This window comes from Monodelphis domestica, chromosome 3 (assembly GCF_027887165.1).
Source record: "Monodelphis domestica isolate mMonDom1 chromosome 3, mMonDom1.pri, whole genome shotgun sequence".
Classification (NCBI taxonomy): domain Eukaryota; kingdom Metazoa; phylum Chordata; class Mammalia; order Didelphimorphia; family Didelphidae; genus Monodelphis; species Monodelphis domestica.
This window is the reverse complement of record NC_077229.1, coordinates 271,520,514-271,539,841: the sequence shown is the minus strand read 5'-3', so window position 1 is coordinate 271,539,841 and position 19,328 is coordinate 271,520,514. Positions and strand designations below refer to the sequence as shown.

The window sequence follows — 19,328 nt, the reverse complement described above, 5'->3', positions numbered from 1 at the left end:
CAAGTTATAGTTCAAATCTTATCTCAACTCCAAAGCCTTCTGCAATTATTTGACCTTACACTGATCTCACTTTTTTTTCTGAACTTTCATAACACTTTTTATTTATACCATACAACACAACACTTTTAGGATCATAGGAACAGAAGCATAGACCTAGAAGAGATTTAAGAAATTAGTCTAAATCTTTCATTTTTACAAATGAAGAACCAAGGCTCAGCAAGGTTAAGTTACTGGCTCAAAAGCATCCTAATATTAGGTGTCTGATATAGGATTTGAATTCATACCATCCTGCCCCTAAGTCCATTATTCTACCATTATGGAAAAATTTTATTGAAAAATTTTGTTTCAAAATATTCTTCAAATCCCTAGGACATTTCCTATTGAATACTCACGATGTCTTGAAAAATTTCAGTAAGACAACATGAATGAATGCTTAAGATTTATACTCCAGTAGTTTTCTATTAGTCACAAAGAGATGGGTTAATTGCTTAAAATATTAGTACCAAATTGACCATTATTTTTATCTTAATTTTGTTTAAAACAGTTCATTTATGTTTTAATGTGTTTTTTAAGAGTTCTATATTTTCTTAATGACTTTTCCTTTTTTTTACATATAATCATGTGGTTTTTGATATTTGTTATTAATATTATAGGTTAAATGAGGTAATATGGTGTGGTTCATAAGGAGCTGGCTTCAGAGTCAGGAGGATCTGGCTTTAAGTCTCACCTCTCATACCTATTGGCCATATGATTTTAGGCAAGTCACTTAGGTATCCTAGGCATTATCTCAGTGTCCTATGTAGCTTTCAAACATTTTAAGTTGTAGAGCAGGTGCTGGTCTTCATGGACAGGTAGAATTTCTTCAATGGAAGTTCCTAACATTAATAACATCACAGGTCTGTTATAATATTTATTATGTTAATTATTTTCTTAATGTTGAGTCATATTTGCTTTCCCGGCATAAATCTACCTTGGTCATAAAAATTTTTAAATGTATGCCTATAATTTCTTTGTCAGTATTTAAAAATAGTGTTGTTTCAATATTAATTTGGTAGAGTAATCTAATTTTCTTTCTTTGCTTTATCCCTTCCTGGTTTAGCAATCAGGACCAAGTTAAGCACATAGAAACAGTTTGATAGAGTATTTACTTGCAGTTATTTAAAATAGTTTATGTGACATAGTGTAAAAATGGAGATTTGAACCTCGGACTTCAATCCCCAGAAGTCCTTGCTCTAGTTCCCAAGATGCCCTCTAATCTTACTGAGATCCCCACCTGGATGAGATCAAAATTTCTATTTAAACTGGCTGTAAAGCCTACTGAGCTCTCTCTCTCCCTGCTTTTGCTTCCAAGCACATGGGTCTCTCAACATGTAGTAAGTGAAATTAAATGGGCCTTTTGGCCCTCTTAGGCATGTGCTTTCTTATTTGTATTTTCTTTTATTTCGTAATCTTTAATAAAGCTAAAAATATATAATACCTTTAGCAGAGAAACTAATTTTAATTGCTACAGTTTATGGTGACCATTAGATTGGATGAGAATTTCTCAAAATTTTTAGCCTAGATAGTGATTTCTAAGCCATGTTTCTCCAAGATGCTTTTTTAGAAAACCATCTTGATCAGCTCCTGCTGGCAGCCATCCACTTCGGACTTTCTTGATTCAATATCGCTCACCTGGTCCCAGCCCTTTTGCTCCGGCTACTATTGCCTGTAATCTGGACCTGTTTGATTCAGATCACTCATCTGGTCCCGGCCCTGCCCACCCTGGCTGCCCTCTCCGGCTCTGGCTCCTGGTCCTGGTCTCTCTCTTGCTCACCTGGCCCAGCTGATTCCGGCCCAGCAACCCTGGCCTCAGAGCAGATCGCTCATCACCCCAGGCCCAAGACTCACTTCTACCAGCTGGTAAAAAATGGGCGTGTTTTTCCTTAGGCTACAATTAGCCTCCACGTGGACTGGGGGCACGGGATCAAAGGGAGGGAAAAAGAAGGAAAGAAGGAAGATATTTTCCAAACAGGAACTTAAAGCATGGCTACTTTAAAAAGATATCTTTTGACTGCATTGATTCTTTCATTTATTTCACCTGCATGCCAGGGGAAAAATTCAGCTCCCTGCAACTCTTTAACCAAATTTGGGGAGGCACCTGGGTGGCTCAGTGAATTGAGAGCCAGGCCTAGAGACGGGAGGTCTTTGTTTAAAATCTGGCCTCAAACACTTCCTGGTGGTGTGGCCCTGGACAGGTCATTTAATTCCCATTGCCTAACCATTACCAATTTTCTGCCTTCTGACAATAGTCATCTAAATGGATAAAAACCCAAGGAACTTTAAAGAGACTGGAGGTTATATTTTTAAGGCATTTCAGACTCCAATGTTTTATAAAAATCTCTGTATTCTATTGCATTTTGCTGATTGTTTTGTTTAAGATTTAACTTTGTGATTTTAAGTTCATCTATTACTGCATTCAATACTATTCTGTTACACTGAATCAGTTTAATGTACTGGGTTTTAACTAGTCTTATATTCTGTTGCTTTTGTATTTATATTTGAATTTATTTGAATTATATTTGAAGCACATGTCACCAGCATTAAGATTTTCTTTAACTTTTTGATTTTGCAGTGCTATAAGTTTAAAATACATTTGCTAATGCATGCCCCAAAAGCTTGAGACTATAAAAATGATGCCACTAATTGTTTAAAAAAAATGATGGGACTTTCTTAATGATTCTGTCTGATTCCAGGACAAGATATATACAAAAGAGCCATTGCACAGGGCCAAAGATAAACCAATCCAGGACAGATTGATGCACTTCTAAGCTAATACAAAGGTCTTGAACCTAGTGTGAAGACTCAAGGTTGTGATGTTTAACATATGTTAAGACATAGGCCTTCCTTGTGTCCACACTTACTCTGAAAATACTTACAGAAGAGTATCCCCAAACTTGGCTCACCTTGGCTCTTATAATCTTGTCCCTTTTCTGTCTTTCATAGTGTGGCACACTTTCTGTAGTCCTGGCTACTGACTGGGTAAATGCATCATTGCTTAGATCATTTTAATTGGGCCCTGATTCAAGGACCTTTTATAGATTTATTTTTCCTTTACTTAGAATTTTTACACATAAGACTTTGGTAGTCTATATTTTCATCCAGAAATTTTCTTTTTATTTGGATTTTTCTGATGTCTTTTTAATTTCTCGTGTCTATTGATTCATATGCCTCATAACTCAGCCATGCATCCCTAAGTGATCCTGTGTTTTTCAATCACCCTCTTCACAGGGAAATGTAAAATATTATTATTTTAAATTGCAAAGTTTAAATTCCTTTTGAGAAGAATTTTAGGTTAAGAAACATGTTACCTCTCTGAATCCAGAAACTGAACTATTTAGAGAAGACACCATGAAGATGCTTCCAGACCACAAGCTGCACGAGAAGATCATGAATGAACTTTGGGTGTGGTTGATTGAACATTTATTTGTATCTATACTTTCATGCCAGAGGGGATTGCCCCCTAACTGGCTTTTTGTCAATGCATCCAGTAATTATTGGTTTTGTTCTTTTTTCCTTTTATCCTCAAATTATTGTAATCTTTAAGCTGATTGTGTTTTCATGATCCTTTTGGGGAATTTTTTTCTCAAACAATCAAATGGAGAATGTAAAAATGGAGATTTGAACCCCAGACTTCAATCCCCAGAAGTCCTTGCTCTAGTTCCCAAGATGCCCTCTAATCTCAGTGAGATCACCACCTGGATGAGATAAAAATTTCTATTTAAACTGGCTGTAAAGCCTACTGAGCTCTCTCTCCCCCTGCTTCCGCTTCCAAGCATACGCATCTCTCAACATATAGTAAGTGAAATTGAATGGGCCTTTTGGCCCTCTTAGGCACATGCTTTCTTATTTGTATTTTCTTTTATTTCTTAATCTTTAATAAACCTAAAAAAATATAATATCTTTATCAGAGAAACTAATTTTAATTGCTACAATAGATACAATTTGATTTCTATATCTGTGATAGAATTCACTATTCCATTTGTATCTGGAGTTTCTCCTTGAGGAATTTATTTATTTTTTGAGGTATTTAGGTAGTTTGTTTCTTATTTTGATATTTCTAGTATTTTATTTACTTTTTAAGCTATTCATATAGCTCATTTACACTGCTGGTTTTGTTGCCATATAATTAGGTAGAGTAGTTTCTGGTAATTTTCTTTTATTTCCTTTACTGTTGTGAATTTGTCTTTTATATTCTTGATTTCAGTAATTTCATTTTATTGTCTCTAAAGCAGTTCTTAGTTTTCTTGATGAGTTTAGTTTTAAAATTATTAATCTCACCTTTTAATTTTCAAAATTTCCTTTTCTAAGCTTGTTTATTATTAAGTCATGGTTAAAGCTCGTATCAAATCCTCAGTTTTCAGAATAAAAGTTTCTGATATCATTGAGGAATCATTTTTCCTATGATGGAGCCTCTTTAAGTTTCATAGGAGAGTTAATATTGCAGTGATGGTCAGTTTCCTTTGATTTACTCTGTATTTCATTATAGTACCTTGTCTTTGTTTAGTAGTCTTGAGCTATTGAAATTAGTCTGTTGATAACATAAATTGCTTGTTCTTGGCTGCTTTCAAGTCTCTATATTTGATGTTAAAACTCTAGAAGTTGACAATCCTATCACTTAATGTATTAAACAAAGGATTCTACTCTTTCCAATCCTATTGATTGTCATCCTGTCCTCTATTTCCAATATAGCCAGGCGATTTAAAAAATTATTTCCTTTAATACTTGGACTATTTGTTTCTTTATGTTTTTCTGGAAGACTAATAATGCTATGATTTTCTGACTGCATTCTACTCTCTAGCTCTTTTTTCTTTGGTTGGTAGAAACTTAATCTATATTCTTCCAATTTTTCAATAAAAAAAGGTTTCTCTATTAATTTGTTCTTTAGTATCTTCACTTTTCATTCTACCTGAGCCATCCTATTCCTCAAGAGTTCATTACTTAATGGACCTCTTCCACCACTTTTCCCATTTTATCAGTTATCATGTCAATAAATGTCAATTATCATCATCTTGAACTCTTCCTTCAGTAAAACTGTTTCTAGTCTTATAGAGGCAGATCTTTCTTTTTATATTCACTATGACTCCAAATCACTCTGGACATTCTTTTAGTATATCTGTTCTTTCTTCTACAAGGTAACTTTTGGCTGGGCATTTTCTCTCACTTTTCCCCAGGCTTGGAATCCAACTACCGACCTCCCTAGCTTCCTTTAAGTCCTAACTAAAACCCTATCTTCTAACTCCTCTTAATTCTAGTCCTTTCACTCTGTTAATTATTTCTTATTTATCCTCTATATAACTTACTTTGTATATATATATATATTTTTTTTTTACATTTTTCTCCCCATTAGATTGAAAGCTTCTTGAGGGCAGGAACTATCTTTTGCCTCTTTTTGTAACTCTAGCTCTTAACACAATGAACACAATGTCTGGTACATAGTAGGCACTTAAGTGTTTATTTATTGATTAAATGATTGTTGTAACTTCTGGTTTTCCTTCTGAAGATTTTGCTGCACTCTTAATATTCATGTACTACTAGAGTGGTTTCTTTTGCTTACTCATTTCCTTTTTTTTATTATTTTTCCTGCCATTCTTTTTTCTGTGAGTTTTTTCATTTTTCTTTTTTCTTGTTCTTTTATTTTACTTGGTGCATTTGACATTGTTTTGAGTTGGTGCAGAGGAACTGGGTTTAGTCATTACTATTCACATCATAATCTTGCTGCAAGTATTAAGCATTTATTAGGCATAAATAAAGTTGTTTCTCCAACCAAGTGGCAAACACTCTAAGGATTCTGTTAGTGCTTCAATATTTTGACAAATTGAGGATTTTTTTTTAGTAGCATAGTCTCTTCACTGATATAGACTGAAATCTAATAAACTTCTCTAAGTTGCTATTGACAATAATTTCATCATTTTAGTAGTCAAATTTATAGTGATGGGCCTTTGAATGAAGCACACATTATATTACCAGGACCATAAGTAGAGCCTTTAAAGCTTGGTTAGATTTATAAGAGATTGTGTTTTCCTGATATAGTCTTTGAGAATGCCAGGTCACCTCAATACCATAATGAGGTACTGGAAAACTACTTTAAAGAAAAGTAGAAACATGATATTTCTACTAATCATCAACAAATACTTATTACACATCTATTATACTGAGGGTACTTCTTCAGGGATTAAAAGTATGAAGAGGAGAACAGAATAGTGTAATAGAAAGAACACTAGGGAAATCAGTAACTCTAATTTTATTCCCAGTTTTGTCATATAACTTTTTTGCTTTAGGCAATTCACTTCATGTCTATGACTATTGAGATCTCAGTTTTAGGGAGCAGCTGGGTGGCTCAGTTGATTGAGAGCCAGGCCTAGAGATGAGAGGTTCAAACCTGGCCTCAGACACTTCCTAGCTGTGTGACTCTGGGCAAGTCACTTGACCCCCATTGCCTAGTCCTTACCACTCTTCTGCTTTGGAATCAACACAAGTATTGATCCAAGACACAAGGTAAGGGTTTCTATAAAAAAAAAATCTCAGTTTCCTTCTCTGTAGAAGAGGAGGTTGGGCAAGATAATCTTTAATTTTTTTTTCAGCTCTAAGTTCAAATTAATTAAGTTAAATCTATTTATGAATCATCTTCTATATTCAGAGCCCTGTGTAAGATTCTAGGAGAGATTGAAAGTTAGAGTTCCTGTCCTCATTTAACTTGGTGTCAAGTAGGGGAATATGTGATATGCACACACTCAAAAATCTAAAAAAGATATAAATGCATTAGAGAAGTACAGAGCAAAATATTATGTGGCACTGGCTGGCAATGAGGCAGCTTCCTATTAGTGCCACGCCAGATCTTTGTCTTAAAAAGTAGATACAAGTTTTAGTTGAGTATATCGTGGTTTAGATTGGAGAAAGCTTCTGGCTGCATCTCCAAGATACCAGCTCTTTGCTCCCAAAGCAATTGTAGGTCAGTAGGGATAGCAAAACCATATTGTTTCCTCTTGGCATCTGTTTCCTTCCTATAATTACTGTCCCTATGTGGCAGTGTCACTTTTCAGGAACAATTCCCTTTCTTTTTGCACTAAGAGTCTTAAATTTCAGTAAAAGAACTTTAAATTTGATTTCATTTTTGATACATTGGTAAATCTGTGATTTCATGAGGCTAGTACTTCTTTCAATGATGCAGAACAAAACCCATCTAAGGGTGCCTATCCTGCATCTTTCTTTATATGTTTGTAAATTATTTACTGAGTCCACTTAATGTACGTGGGCATCTTCTTCCATATCTCTTGATACTTAATCAATATGAGTGGAACCAATGGTTATACATCGGCTATTTTACTTATTAGGTGACAAATTGACAACTGATGACTGAGCAGAGAAGTGAAATGACCAGATTTATATACAGTCCAGATCTATTAAGTAACATTTATTTGTGCAGCCTTCTAAAGCTCTTATCACTTAATATTATGTATTACAGCAAGTTGTGAGTACCACTCTCATCCAGTCAACATGCATCTAATAAGCACATAGTAATATGTTCCAATAAACTATAAGCTTCAAGATAGCAATAACCATTTCTTATTTGCACTCTGTATGTCCCCTCAAATACAACCCAGTTCTCTGTAACAATAAGTGATTAAAAATTATATTGACTGATTGATGGTATGGTAGTAGTCTCTTGGTAACCGAGGATGACGATCGTCTTTGTGCGTTTTTGGGCACAAAGACACTTGTGCATGAAGATTTAAGCAGAAAAGTCAATGCACAGAGACAGTCCCACTCTCTTGGCGTTGGAAGCCTGGGTCCAGTGGCACGATTGCATTAAAAACCCTACAAAATTAGCTTCATGGAGGATAAAGTGGAGAGGGAAGGAATAGAATGGATTTATCTCCCAGCAGGCCAGTGAGATGGTACTGTGTGGCCTCTAGATGGTACAGCTTATAGAGCACTGTGTCTGGGAGTAGGAAGAACTTGAGTTCAAATTTAACCTCAGATACTTTCTAGCTGTGGACCTTGAACAAATTACTTAATCTCTGTTTCTTCAATGTAAAATAGGGATCATGATAACAACTACATTATAGAATTTTTGTGAGGATACAAGAAGGTGATACTTGTAAAATGTTTAGCACAATGTCTGGCTTGTTACCTTCCTCCCCAAATATGCATCTATATTGGATCCTCCAAAAAGGTCTTATTCACTATGAGTGAAATTCAGCAGGACTCTCTTTTAATCCTGTATTCTCCTGGTGATTTTATATGGCTTCCAAATATGAAAGAGTATGATCTCAGAAGAAATAAAATCATAAATCAAAGGGCAAAGGAAAGTGCATGGTGGACATAAATAGAATATAATGTTACTGATGACTTACACTTAAGAAGTATAGTAAAAGGTCTAATTAGGAATTTGTCTGATTAAAAAAGAAATGGTAAACAGCCTGGGTGGTACAATGGTACCCCAAAATAAAGAACAAAAAGAAGCATTGGATGTCATCCATGGAGTAATTATAGGAAAATTATAGGAAAACATGAATAGCAACATGCATTGGTGATAAGATTACACTCACTGATGACATCATAGATTTTAAAAGTACTGAAGTAAAAATACTGGCTTTTATCCAATGAGGTTGAATTATGGAAATTAAAAAAAAAAGTCTTGCTATGAGACTGATTCATGGCCTGGATCCCAACAACAGCTGTATCATAATCCTCTAGTTTATGTATATAAATACATATCTTCAATCTTTCTTATTTAATGGCTATTTCTATTTTGGTAAAGTCAAAGTCTTTGTGTAATTGTTGAACCATTCTTAGTGATTTCTGAATGATGGTGGAGTATGAGGAAGGTGCAACATGATTAGAAATGGGCAAAATGTTCTGATTTTCAAGAAAAGGGAGAAAATGGAGCCTATAAACTATAGAACAGTCATATTGATTTCAATACCTGTCAGAATTATGGAATGTATTATGAAAGCGCTGATTAGAGAACATCTAGCAAAAGATTTGACAATCACAAAGAGCCAACATGACTTCATCAAGGACAGCTCTAACATCCATTCATCCTTCCTTCCATCTTTCCAGTTATCCTTCCTTCCTTCCTCACTTTTTTCCTCCCCTTCCTCATTCTCCTCTTCATTCTCTCTCTATTCCCTCCATTCATCTATCTTTGCTTCTGTCTCTCTCTTTTTCTGTGTGTTTCTGTTTTATAACATTTGACAAAGCTTCTAATGTGGAAAATATAGAATATTTTGGACTAGATATTAGTATAATTAGGTGGTTTCAGAAATGGTTGAATAACCATATGATAAGGGTAGTCATTATGGTTTTATGTCAATTTGGGAGGATAACTAGTAGAATATACCAGGTGTGTGTACTTAATTCACATCTGCTTAACAATTTTATTAATAAAATGGATAAAGGCTCAGATAGCATTGTTACCAAGTTTGCTGATGGTAGAAAGCTGGGAGGGATAATAAACACAGTGGAAGACTGAGTCAGGATTAAAAAAGATTTTGACAGGCTAGCTTATTGGGCCAATTCTAACAAGATGAAAATAGAGATGAATATAAAGTGTAACATTAGGCTTCAAAGAAATCTCTCTTCCAAGTACAAGATGAGGGAGATCTTTGTAGGGGAAAGGTTATCTAAACATTTTATGGGGATTTTAGTGGACCACAAACTCAAACATGTAAATGGTTTGATGTGGCAGCTAAAAAAGTGCTTGTGACTTTTAAGAGAATCAAAAATTCCAGGAATAAGTTGATGATAGTTCCACTATATTGTGTTCAGATGAGGCTACATTTGGAGTATTGCATTCTTCTGGGGATCCATTTTAAGAAGAGCATTGAAAAGTTGGAGAATCTCTAAACAGTGAAGGGTATTGAGTCCATGCCACTCAAGGAATAGGGTATTTCTAGATTAGAGAAGAAAAGACTCAGAGGAATTAGAATGCCTCTTTTCAAAATTAAGCAGGACAGATCAGAATACTAGATCTGGAGTCAGGGAGACCAGAGTTAAAATTTGTCCTCACATATATACTGGTTTTGTGATCCTGGTAAGTTGTTTAATCTCTAACTGCCTCAGTTTCCTCCTCTGCAAAAGGGAGAAAAAATTAGCAAAATTATTTCAGTGTGTAATAGCATTAATTCCCTTTGATGTTGTGAGGACAAAATTGGATAATATTTGTAAAGTGCTTAGCAAACCTTCATGCTAGTTTCCTTTTATTAATATTACTAGGAGTAACGAGTGGAAGTAGCAAAAAAGCAAATTTATTCTTGATGTGAAGAAAATCTTCCTAACAATTGGAACTGTCCAAATGTAGAATGGGAGGTAGATAAGTTTCTATTCCCTGGAAGTCTTTAAGGCTCAAAATTTTCTATTTAATATGACCACAGAAGGGATTTTTTTTCATACAGTAAATGTTCTCTTGGGTCTCTTTCAACTGAAATTAATTGATTCTCCTTTTTTCCTAGAAAAATTCCTGCAATGGTTTTCTTGATTAATAATTCAAAATATGCAGATATACTTCAGCTATGTGGCAGTGTGCTTTGGATGAATAATAATTCATATCTGCTTTTTAGAATCTTTATCTTTTGACAAGGCTCAATTCAGAAGTCACCTATGTGACTGAGACATTATGGCACAATTGAATATAATACTTTTCTACTAGGAGCAATGCAATGACCCAGGACAATTCAGAGGAACTTCTGAGAAACAAATGCTATCCACATCCAGAGAAAGAACTGTGGGAGCAGAAATTCAGAAGAAAACATATGATTTGATCACGTGGTTCAATGGGGATATGATTAGGGTTTTGATGTTAAAGAATCTACTGCAAATATCAATAACATGGAAATAGGTTTTGAACAATGATATATGTATAACCCAGTGGAACTGCTTGTGAGTTTTGGGAGGGGGAAAGAAAGGAGGGGGGGGGAATCATGAATCATGTTACCATGGAAAATTATTCTAAATTAAAAAAAAAGTCACCTCTGCTTTGAAATCTTTCCCGACTTCCCCTCTCATCTCCACTTGCTAATGCCTCCTCCTTCCTCAAATTATACTTTGTATTAATTTATCTATTCAAGAAAGTTCTACATTTGAACACAATATCTAAAAATAATTATCTTTTTGAGAAAGTTGTACATTTAAACACAATATCTAAGAACAAGAGAACTGTATAAGGCCAAACATTCATATTCAGTGACCTGGAAGTTGAGGAGATCCTTGCATTAAAGATCCAAGGAGGATCCCAGGTGGTCTTTTTGTTCACCCCCTGTAGAATATAAGCTCCTTGAAGGCAGGAGCTGTTTTTGTCTTCATATCTCCCGACCTTACATAATACCTTGAACCCAGTAAGTGCCTAATATATGTTTGCTAGAGTGGATTGAATGGCAAGTTAAAATTATAGATGGTTTATTTTATCTACTTTACTCTTGTGCTTTGCTGAACTACAAAGGCTAGGGGAGAGTATATACAGGTAAACACTTTCAGTGAAAGGTAACAACAATGCACAAAACTTTATGAATTTGTGCGTTTTGTTCTTCCCCTCGGGTATCCAAAGAATTTGCAATAAATGAAGTTTTCAAAGCAGCATTGTGATCTATAAATCATGGGCATATTGAGGACATCTTAAGTGAAGAGTTTAGAAGAATCCCTGCTGTTCACATAAACCTTTTGCTGCAATAACAATATTTTTTTTTTGAAAAGGCCAATTTTGGGTCTGCTGAAAGGGAAGAAAACAAAAGGGAGAATGGGTGGAGGTGAATGGGGAAGGTCAGGAGTTGGAATTTCAAAAGTTCCTTTGGAATATATTTCCCCAAGACTCAAGATCCAGTACATTCAGAACAAACATGTGACATTAAAATAAGTCTTTGAAGTATTTGGCTTAAGGTTCTGCCTATGTAATCTGGTCACTGAAACTGTCTCCTCATTGAGAAAGACCATAGCACAGCCATGGGATACGCAGTTTTTTGTAAATAACTGAACTGAAAAGAAAGGAAGTAGGCAAGAACTATTCAAGAAAGTTGTACTTTTGAGCGTAATGCTTAAAAAAAATAAAGGGAACAGGAGAACTATATGAGACCAAACATACAGTGACCTGGAGAATGAGGGGGTGCTTGCAGTAAAGATCCAGGAAAGAGCCCAGGTGGTCTTTTTGTTCACTCTTCTTCCTTTCTAAGGTCATAAAAATGGAGGGAATAACATTTAAAAATCTCAGAGAGTCTTGCTTTTTGGATTTTTTCTTGTGCCTTAAGAAGGCACAAAATTTTTTTGGAATCATTTCCTAAGAAAACTAAAAATTGGTCAAATGTTAGACAGAGGTAAGCTCTTCAAAGGAAAGGACTGTGCCTTGTCTTTCTTTAACATATACTCCAAGGGCTTAATATACTTCTCTATAGGAGCCCCCTACAGAGACTTAACAACATTTAATTGTGACTGCTTGATTTTTAGTTCACAGCTTTGCCACTGCTAATCATGTTTACACAGACTGAAATAAATGGAAAGATGAGTAATTTGTCAAAATCTGCTAAGCTGAATCATTCAGAATAAAAGAAAACGTTCCTTTTCTAGTGGTTTTTTTAGAGGGTGGAACCACTTTCAGGTAACTATGATTCTCTAATATATGCCTATATGTAAGAGAATATATATGTATATAATACATATCTCCCCATATCTTGAGTATGAATCACTTTTATTTGTTGCACCTCATTTATAAAATATAGATATCCTTTATTTAGGTCAGGCTATCACAGCTGAAAGGGAATAAAAGATCCAGTAATTTTCCCAATTCTTCACTGTCTCAATTCATCAGAGAATAAATGGGAAACTCCACTTTATGCTTTATTTTGAGTATACCTGGCATTAGAGGAGAGACTGAAGAATACTTCAGTAAAATACCTAGCCTTGCATATGACAGGTGTTGTAGAACACATTTTGTTTTTAAACCCTTACCGCCTATGGTAGTATCAGTTTTAAGACAGAAGAGCAACAAGGGCTAGGCAATCCAAGTGAAGTGACTTGCCCAGGATCACACAGCCAGGCAGTGTCTAAGGCTAAATTTGAACGGAGGTCATCCCTACTCCAAGTCTGGCACTCTATCCACTCACTGTGCTACCCAGCTGCTCCTACACTATATGATTCTGAAGAACATGAAGGGTGTGAAGAAATGTCTAAGACACTTGCATAGTTAGGAAAATTGCCCTACCCCAATCCTCCACTCCCAAAGCAGCTGCAATGGGCATAGGGAAAGGAGAGGAAGTAAGTCTTTGACTTTTCCTTTTCTTATGGCAATTGCATAATCTGTCAGTCTGAGGGAAGGCAGCTGAAGCTGGCTGTCGAGTTAAGGTTACTAGACTCTGTCCACGTCTGTGTGTTGAAATCAGAGAAATGAGCCTGTCTAACATGGATGTGTCTCAGAAGAGTTCCATAATTCTTTGTTGTTTTGCACTGGTGACTTTGAATCATGATACTTTTGCTTTTAGTCATAGAAAGGGGGGGAAATGCTCAAACTAGAGAAGAAAATTTTACTCAACCTGATTAGAATTAGAATTCTATGAAGTATGAAATGAAAGGGAAATCAGATGATTGGGGAAAAAAAACAAAAAAAAATCTTATTTTCCTTTTAATTCAGGAAAGTTAACTGAATTGCAGCTCCCTTTTCCACCTATATTATCTTTCAACTTTTTCCTGGAAGCATTTATATTGTATCATAGATATAGACATCAAACTAGCCAAAACCAACCATGACCACAGTAAATCTAGTGAGGAGAAAAGGGGGAAAAGGCTGTGTGGACACTGGCTGAAGGAACTAGTAGCCATGGAGATTTTTTATTTTATTTGGCCATCATCACTATGGTTTTACTGTGTGCTGGCTCCAAGGTTTTTATATGACCACTAAGATAGTACAGGAAAAGGCAGAGGAAGAAAGCGTAGCTGGAAATGATAATTCACTTAGCAGAAAAGGAAAATTGTACAACCTGAAAGACCTGGAAAACAAAAATCCTCCCCTACGTGGGGGAGAATCTCTGAAATGAGGCTGGGGATGCTTTTCCCCGTAGGCATTATAGCTGGCCGGAAGTAACAAAGGTATAGGTAGGGCCTGAAGTTCTGTCACTAAGTTCGTTACAAGTAAGACACTTAATTTTTATACTTGTGGATAAATTCCTTTTTATTCCATAGTTATAGAACTTGCTGTTGGAAAGGAAAATTCATACTCTACATACCTTTGTATCCCAGGATGGCTACTGTGATTGTTAGCAAGGCACACAGAATATATAATAATATGATAGAAAACTTCAGTGCCCAGTTATTTTTACATTTGGTACATTGTGTTCCTTCTTGAATACCTGCAAGAAAAGAATATATTTTAAAAACTGTGCCCAGAAGTGTTATTTCAAAGTTCATACTCGAGTAGGTATTTAAACAAACAGATTGATTAAGAGGATTTCACACACACATACTACATATGTATGTGTACATATACATATATAATCTATAAAAATATTACATTTGTGCTTCTATACTACAAATAGTATTTTAAAATGGATACATTCCTTGTGTATCATGTTAGCAATACAAAGCTCTTGGAGAAACTATACATATGCAATAGTCAGGTTCATGGATTTATTTCACTGTATGAACAAAATCTCATTGCAGTAATATTTCAGTGAAAATCTCTATGACAAAGGTATTTCAAAGCTCTGGTCCAGTTGTTGGACAAAAGAAAAAATTTAACACAAATCGAAGTGTCTAGATTTTATTGTTGTTGTTGTTCAGTCATTTCAGTTTGTGTCTGAATCTTTATGGCCACATTGGGCAAAGATACCAGAATGGTTCGCCATTTCTTTGTCTGGCTCATTTTATAGATGAGAAAATTGAGGTCAATAGGGTTAAGTGACTTGCCCAGGGTCATACAACTAGCAAGTGCCTGGGGTCAGATCTGAACTTGGTAAAATGAGTCTTCCTGACTTTATGCCCGGCACTCTATCCACTGTACTACCTTGCTACCCCTAAGAGTCTAGATAGTCCCATGGAAAATGTAATGGAATGAGATATGGGTTAGAGGCTCACTGAGGAACTGACAGGTTAAATAGCTTTCCTAAGGGTCACACAGTCAGTATATGTCAGAGGCAGGTTTTGAACCCATGTTTTCCTGATTCTAAGGCTGATCTGCTTCTCAGTAAAAAACACAGATCATTTAAAAACTAAAATGTCTAACTGGCCATTTGTTTGGACGGTGAAGATATGTAAAAAATGGAATACTAGTCCTATAAATTATGGTGTGGTTTTGCGATTTTGCTTTCTTAGTGAGAGGAAGTAATGTTTTAGGGTATAGTAATTTCAACCTGTTAAAAAACATACTGCTCTGAGTCGTAACCAGCTGTCATTTCTATAAGTACCTTCAGAAAGTAAACCATAAAAGGGGAACTTTCCATCCAACTGATGAGAAACACAGGAGACAGACATTAGATATTTTAATGTGAAAATCATGTTATAAAGAATATGTTGATCAAGAATATATTTGTTTTCTTGACCTGTTTTCCTTATTAATAGTGTCCCTTGGGAGCAACAGTACGTAAAGGACTAATCTATTGTGACTATGCTCAGTATTTCTTAATGGATAAATGATGTGGATTAAGTCACAGCTGAAGTTATTCTTCTTCAACTTGAGATTTTATACATAGCAACATTCTTTGGTGGAAAGGCATCTTCAGCCCTGTTTATTGTACAATGATGAGAAAAACAGAATGTTAAAATAACTGAAATTTAACTTCTTGGGCACACCTATGCCTCCTTGTGTCACATGTCTCTGGACTGTAGACAAAAGTAGAATGGATTCACTCTGGTGATTTGGCTGCGTAACAATTTGGATCAGATAGTTGCTGAGCAATGCCTTGATTGTTCATTTTGCAAGGAATAATCAACTTGATTGCATGGAGAAGCATGAATCAAGTTCCATGCAAAGCAATTCCCCCCCCCCCCCCCCCCGCCATCCCCAGCTTTTTTTCTTTTGGGGAGAGGAAAACAGTTGCTTGGTAATTGATTAAAGGTAGGGAGAGAAATGAGTTAAAGATGGTTCAAAGGTTTTTTAGTTCAAGTGATTGTAAGAATGGTGGTGACAATGGGAAAAATAGAGAAATGATGATAGTTTTCAAAGGGAAATGAGGTCAGTTTTGGACATATTGAGTTTGAGATGTTGGCAGGACACCTAGTTGATGATATCTAGCTGGAAATGTAAGAATGGAACTCAGAGGTTGGAGATACTGCATAGGAGTCAACTATATAGAAGTGATAACCGAAGCCATTGAAATAGAGGTAGTTGCCAAGAAGAGAGAGTATAGAGAAAAGGATGAAGGGGATGAATTTCAGAGTTCATGGAAAGGATAGCTAGAACCCTGTGGCCTAAGTTTTTGTAAAGTCAAGGATGAGATGCTCTCAAAAAAGGAATTCTGGTAACAAACATATTTAGAGGCTGGGGGAAGAGAAGCAGCTCACCGAGAGGAAAAAGATCTGAGAGTTTTTTTGTTAAATGATAGTCTTATCACTTACTAAAATTATTATTCCTATGCATGTGACTTTCAATCTCTAGTTCCACTCTTATACAAATCTAGCCTATTTCTAATTGCATACTCAGTGTTATCAGTTGGACATCCTGATGTCAACTCAAATCCAACATGTTCAAAACTGAATTTATTAGATTCCCTGCCAAATCAGCTAGTTTCTCATTCTTTCTTTCTTATTTCCTTCAATGGCACCACCACACTTTTAATCAGTTACTCAAGAAGTTCACTTGTGAGTCATCTTTGATTCTTCCTCTCCCCTGAATTCCATCTCCTATATGCCTCCCACCAACACACCCCTGACCCTGCATTAATGAATGATTAATGCAAATAATCATTAAGATTAGTTAATTCACAATTCTTGTCTCCATTCCTACTGACAAAACCCTAAAATCTTCATCACTTCATTCCTGGATAACTACAACCTTCTAACTAGTTTTCTGATTTTTCTGCTGCAATCCATCCTATATACCATACTAGAATGAATTTCCTTAAATAGTAATTTTGTCATATCATGGTTTCACTTAAAAACATTCAAAATATCCATATAAACTACAATAGAAAGTGAATTTTTCTTGGCATAGCAAGTCAGAATCTATAATCTGACCCAACCTTTCCCATACAATTCTCAGCTCTTCTGCAGAGGAATCCTTTACTCAGGTCAAACCAATTGTTTCACTATTGTTTGAATAAGTCAAACATTCCTGGACCCTGAACTTGTTCAGAATGTTCTTTATACTTAAAACAGCCTGATCTTTATCTATCTTGAATACTCTTCATTCAAGAACCAAAAACTTTAAATGTTTCATGATTCCTTTTCTGACTATTCTGATTGACATGGATCTTCTTTGTCTTTTTTATGGTCTGGCTGAGACTTTTCTTTTGGCATTTAATCATGGGCTTCTTTACATAGCTACTTAATTCATGCATATTTATTATTTTTCCATTTGGATTTTAAGTTTTCACATTTATAATGGAGGTTTGGCAAATTCTTCAATTACCTAAGTTGGAATCACTCTTATGGGGCAAACTTGATTCTTGAGGGGACAGAGGACTTTGGCATGCTTGGATATTCTTTATTGGCCTACCACATGGCTGAGATCTGCATTTTTCCCCATTGGGTGACTATTTGCATCTTTAATACTGCCTGAGTATAGTTGGGGCTTTTCTGCATACTTCTCAGAGGATGAAGGATTCTTTCAGGGCAGATGACATTATGTATGTAGTAAGAGGGAAGGCTCGAAGGCCACCTCCTTCCTCTAATTCCCTAAGAAACAGGCCTAGGATTTTAACCTTTTCCTTGGTCCTTTTCTGTTCTATGTGAAGGGAATGGACTCTCTGACCTAGAAACTTAATTCATGGAGTCCAGGAATCTAGGCCAGATGTTTCAGGTAGCCCAGATGTAAAAGCCTGAAGAGCAATTGCCTAGGATCTGAATTTGGTGGAACTATTACTTTATAAAAACTGAGCTAAACTGCAGGCCTAAATACCCTACCCTTCCCAGGGACAGAGGTAGAATGGGTATGTATGCAGGGTGTGTCTATACATATGGATCATATCCTTGAGGTATTGGGAGAAATGTTTGTATATTTTTCCTTGTTCTGTCTTTGAAGTAAACATTTCTTTGTAAAAGTGAATCCAATAGTAAGTGGTTAAATGGATCTAGGGGGCTAGTCAAAGGGCACCTAAAAAAGGGAGAACACAGTCAATGGGGATTCAAGCCAGAGGTAAGGAAGAGATATTCTTTGGGCCTCTCTAAGTACTGGAGAATTCTCTCTCTGTCTTTCTCTGTACCTCTGCCTCTGTCTCTTTGTCTCTGTCTGTCTCTGAAGTGAAATATAAAAGACAGCCCTGAGAGAATGTAGCCTGATTTCATTTGGATCCTTTTTTTATCCTATGATGCTTTACATATATTTAGCCATCGACAAATACTTGCTAAACAAATGACTATGAACTAACAAAATCGGACAAAGTTGGAGGCCCCCCAAAACCCCTCCCCAAGCTGTCCTGAGGACTTCCAATGGCATGAAAAAGGAACATTTGCTTTTGTTTTTCTTCCCTTTGACAAGTATTACATAGGCCCAAGTCAAACCTCCTTTGATACGGGCTGCATCATTCATTCACTTCTACAAATTCACCTACACTGTATATAGTCTTGATAGTCCTGTGCTCTCTCTTTTTTTATTGTTTAAACTTATCAGCAAACAACCAACCAACCATTTAAGGAATGTGCATTCTTTATAAGGGGATTAGGCATCATCTAACCTCAATGTCACAATGAAGGTGCTTTTGAAATTGGCTAATGAAGACTGTAGGGATGTGCTTTCCTTCCTTTACATATCATCTTCATGTTTATGCCCACGTCGTCATGTTCTACAGTGAAATATAGGCCCAAATATAGGCCTTTTGAGACAAGATCTCAAATAGTGAGAGGTTGGAAGACATATTTATGATCTTTTGAAAAATCTGTTTGAATTTTAGTACCCAAATAGATTATTTTTCTATTCCTCTCCTCTTTGATCTATTGTCCTTATTTGAAAGAAGCCCCTGAGGATAATAAATGAAAATCACTTGTTGGGGAACAGGTTGGGGAATTTACTAATCATAAGCTATTAGAGTAATAAGCAACCTTAGAGAGGTCATAGATCGACCTTCTCATTTTATAGGAGAGGAAACTGAGGCATAGAGAGGTAAAGTGACTTGATCAATGTTGTAGAACGAATCAGTGGAAGAATCATTGGGACT

The 19,328-nt window shown here is 35.8% G+C and overlaps 1 protein-coding gene across 1 annotated transcript in view; it reads right to left on the bottom strand.

The window, feature by feature from the left end:
* The window catches only part of COLEC12 (collectin subfamily member 12), a 242,615-nt gene that overhangs the window by 40,198 nt on the left and 183,089 nt on the right, over nt 1-19,328 (bottom strand). Inside the window, exon 3 of the mRNA XM_007487639.2 lies at nt 14,247-14,369. Coding sequence (XP_007487701.1) covers nt 14,247-14,369 — 123 coding nt within the window. The remainder of the gene's footprint in view (nt 1-14,246; nt 14,370-19,328) is intronic.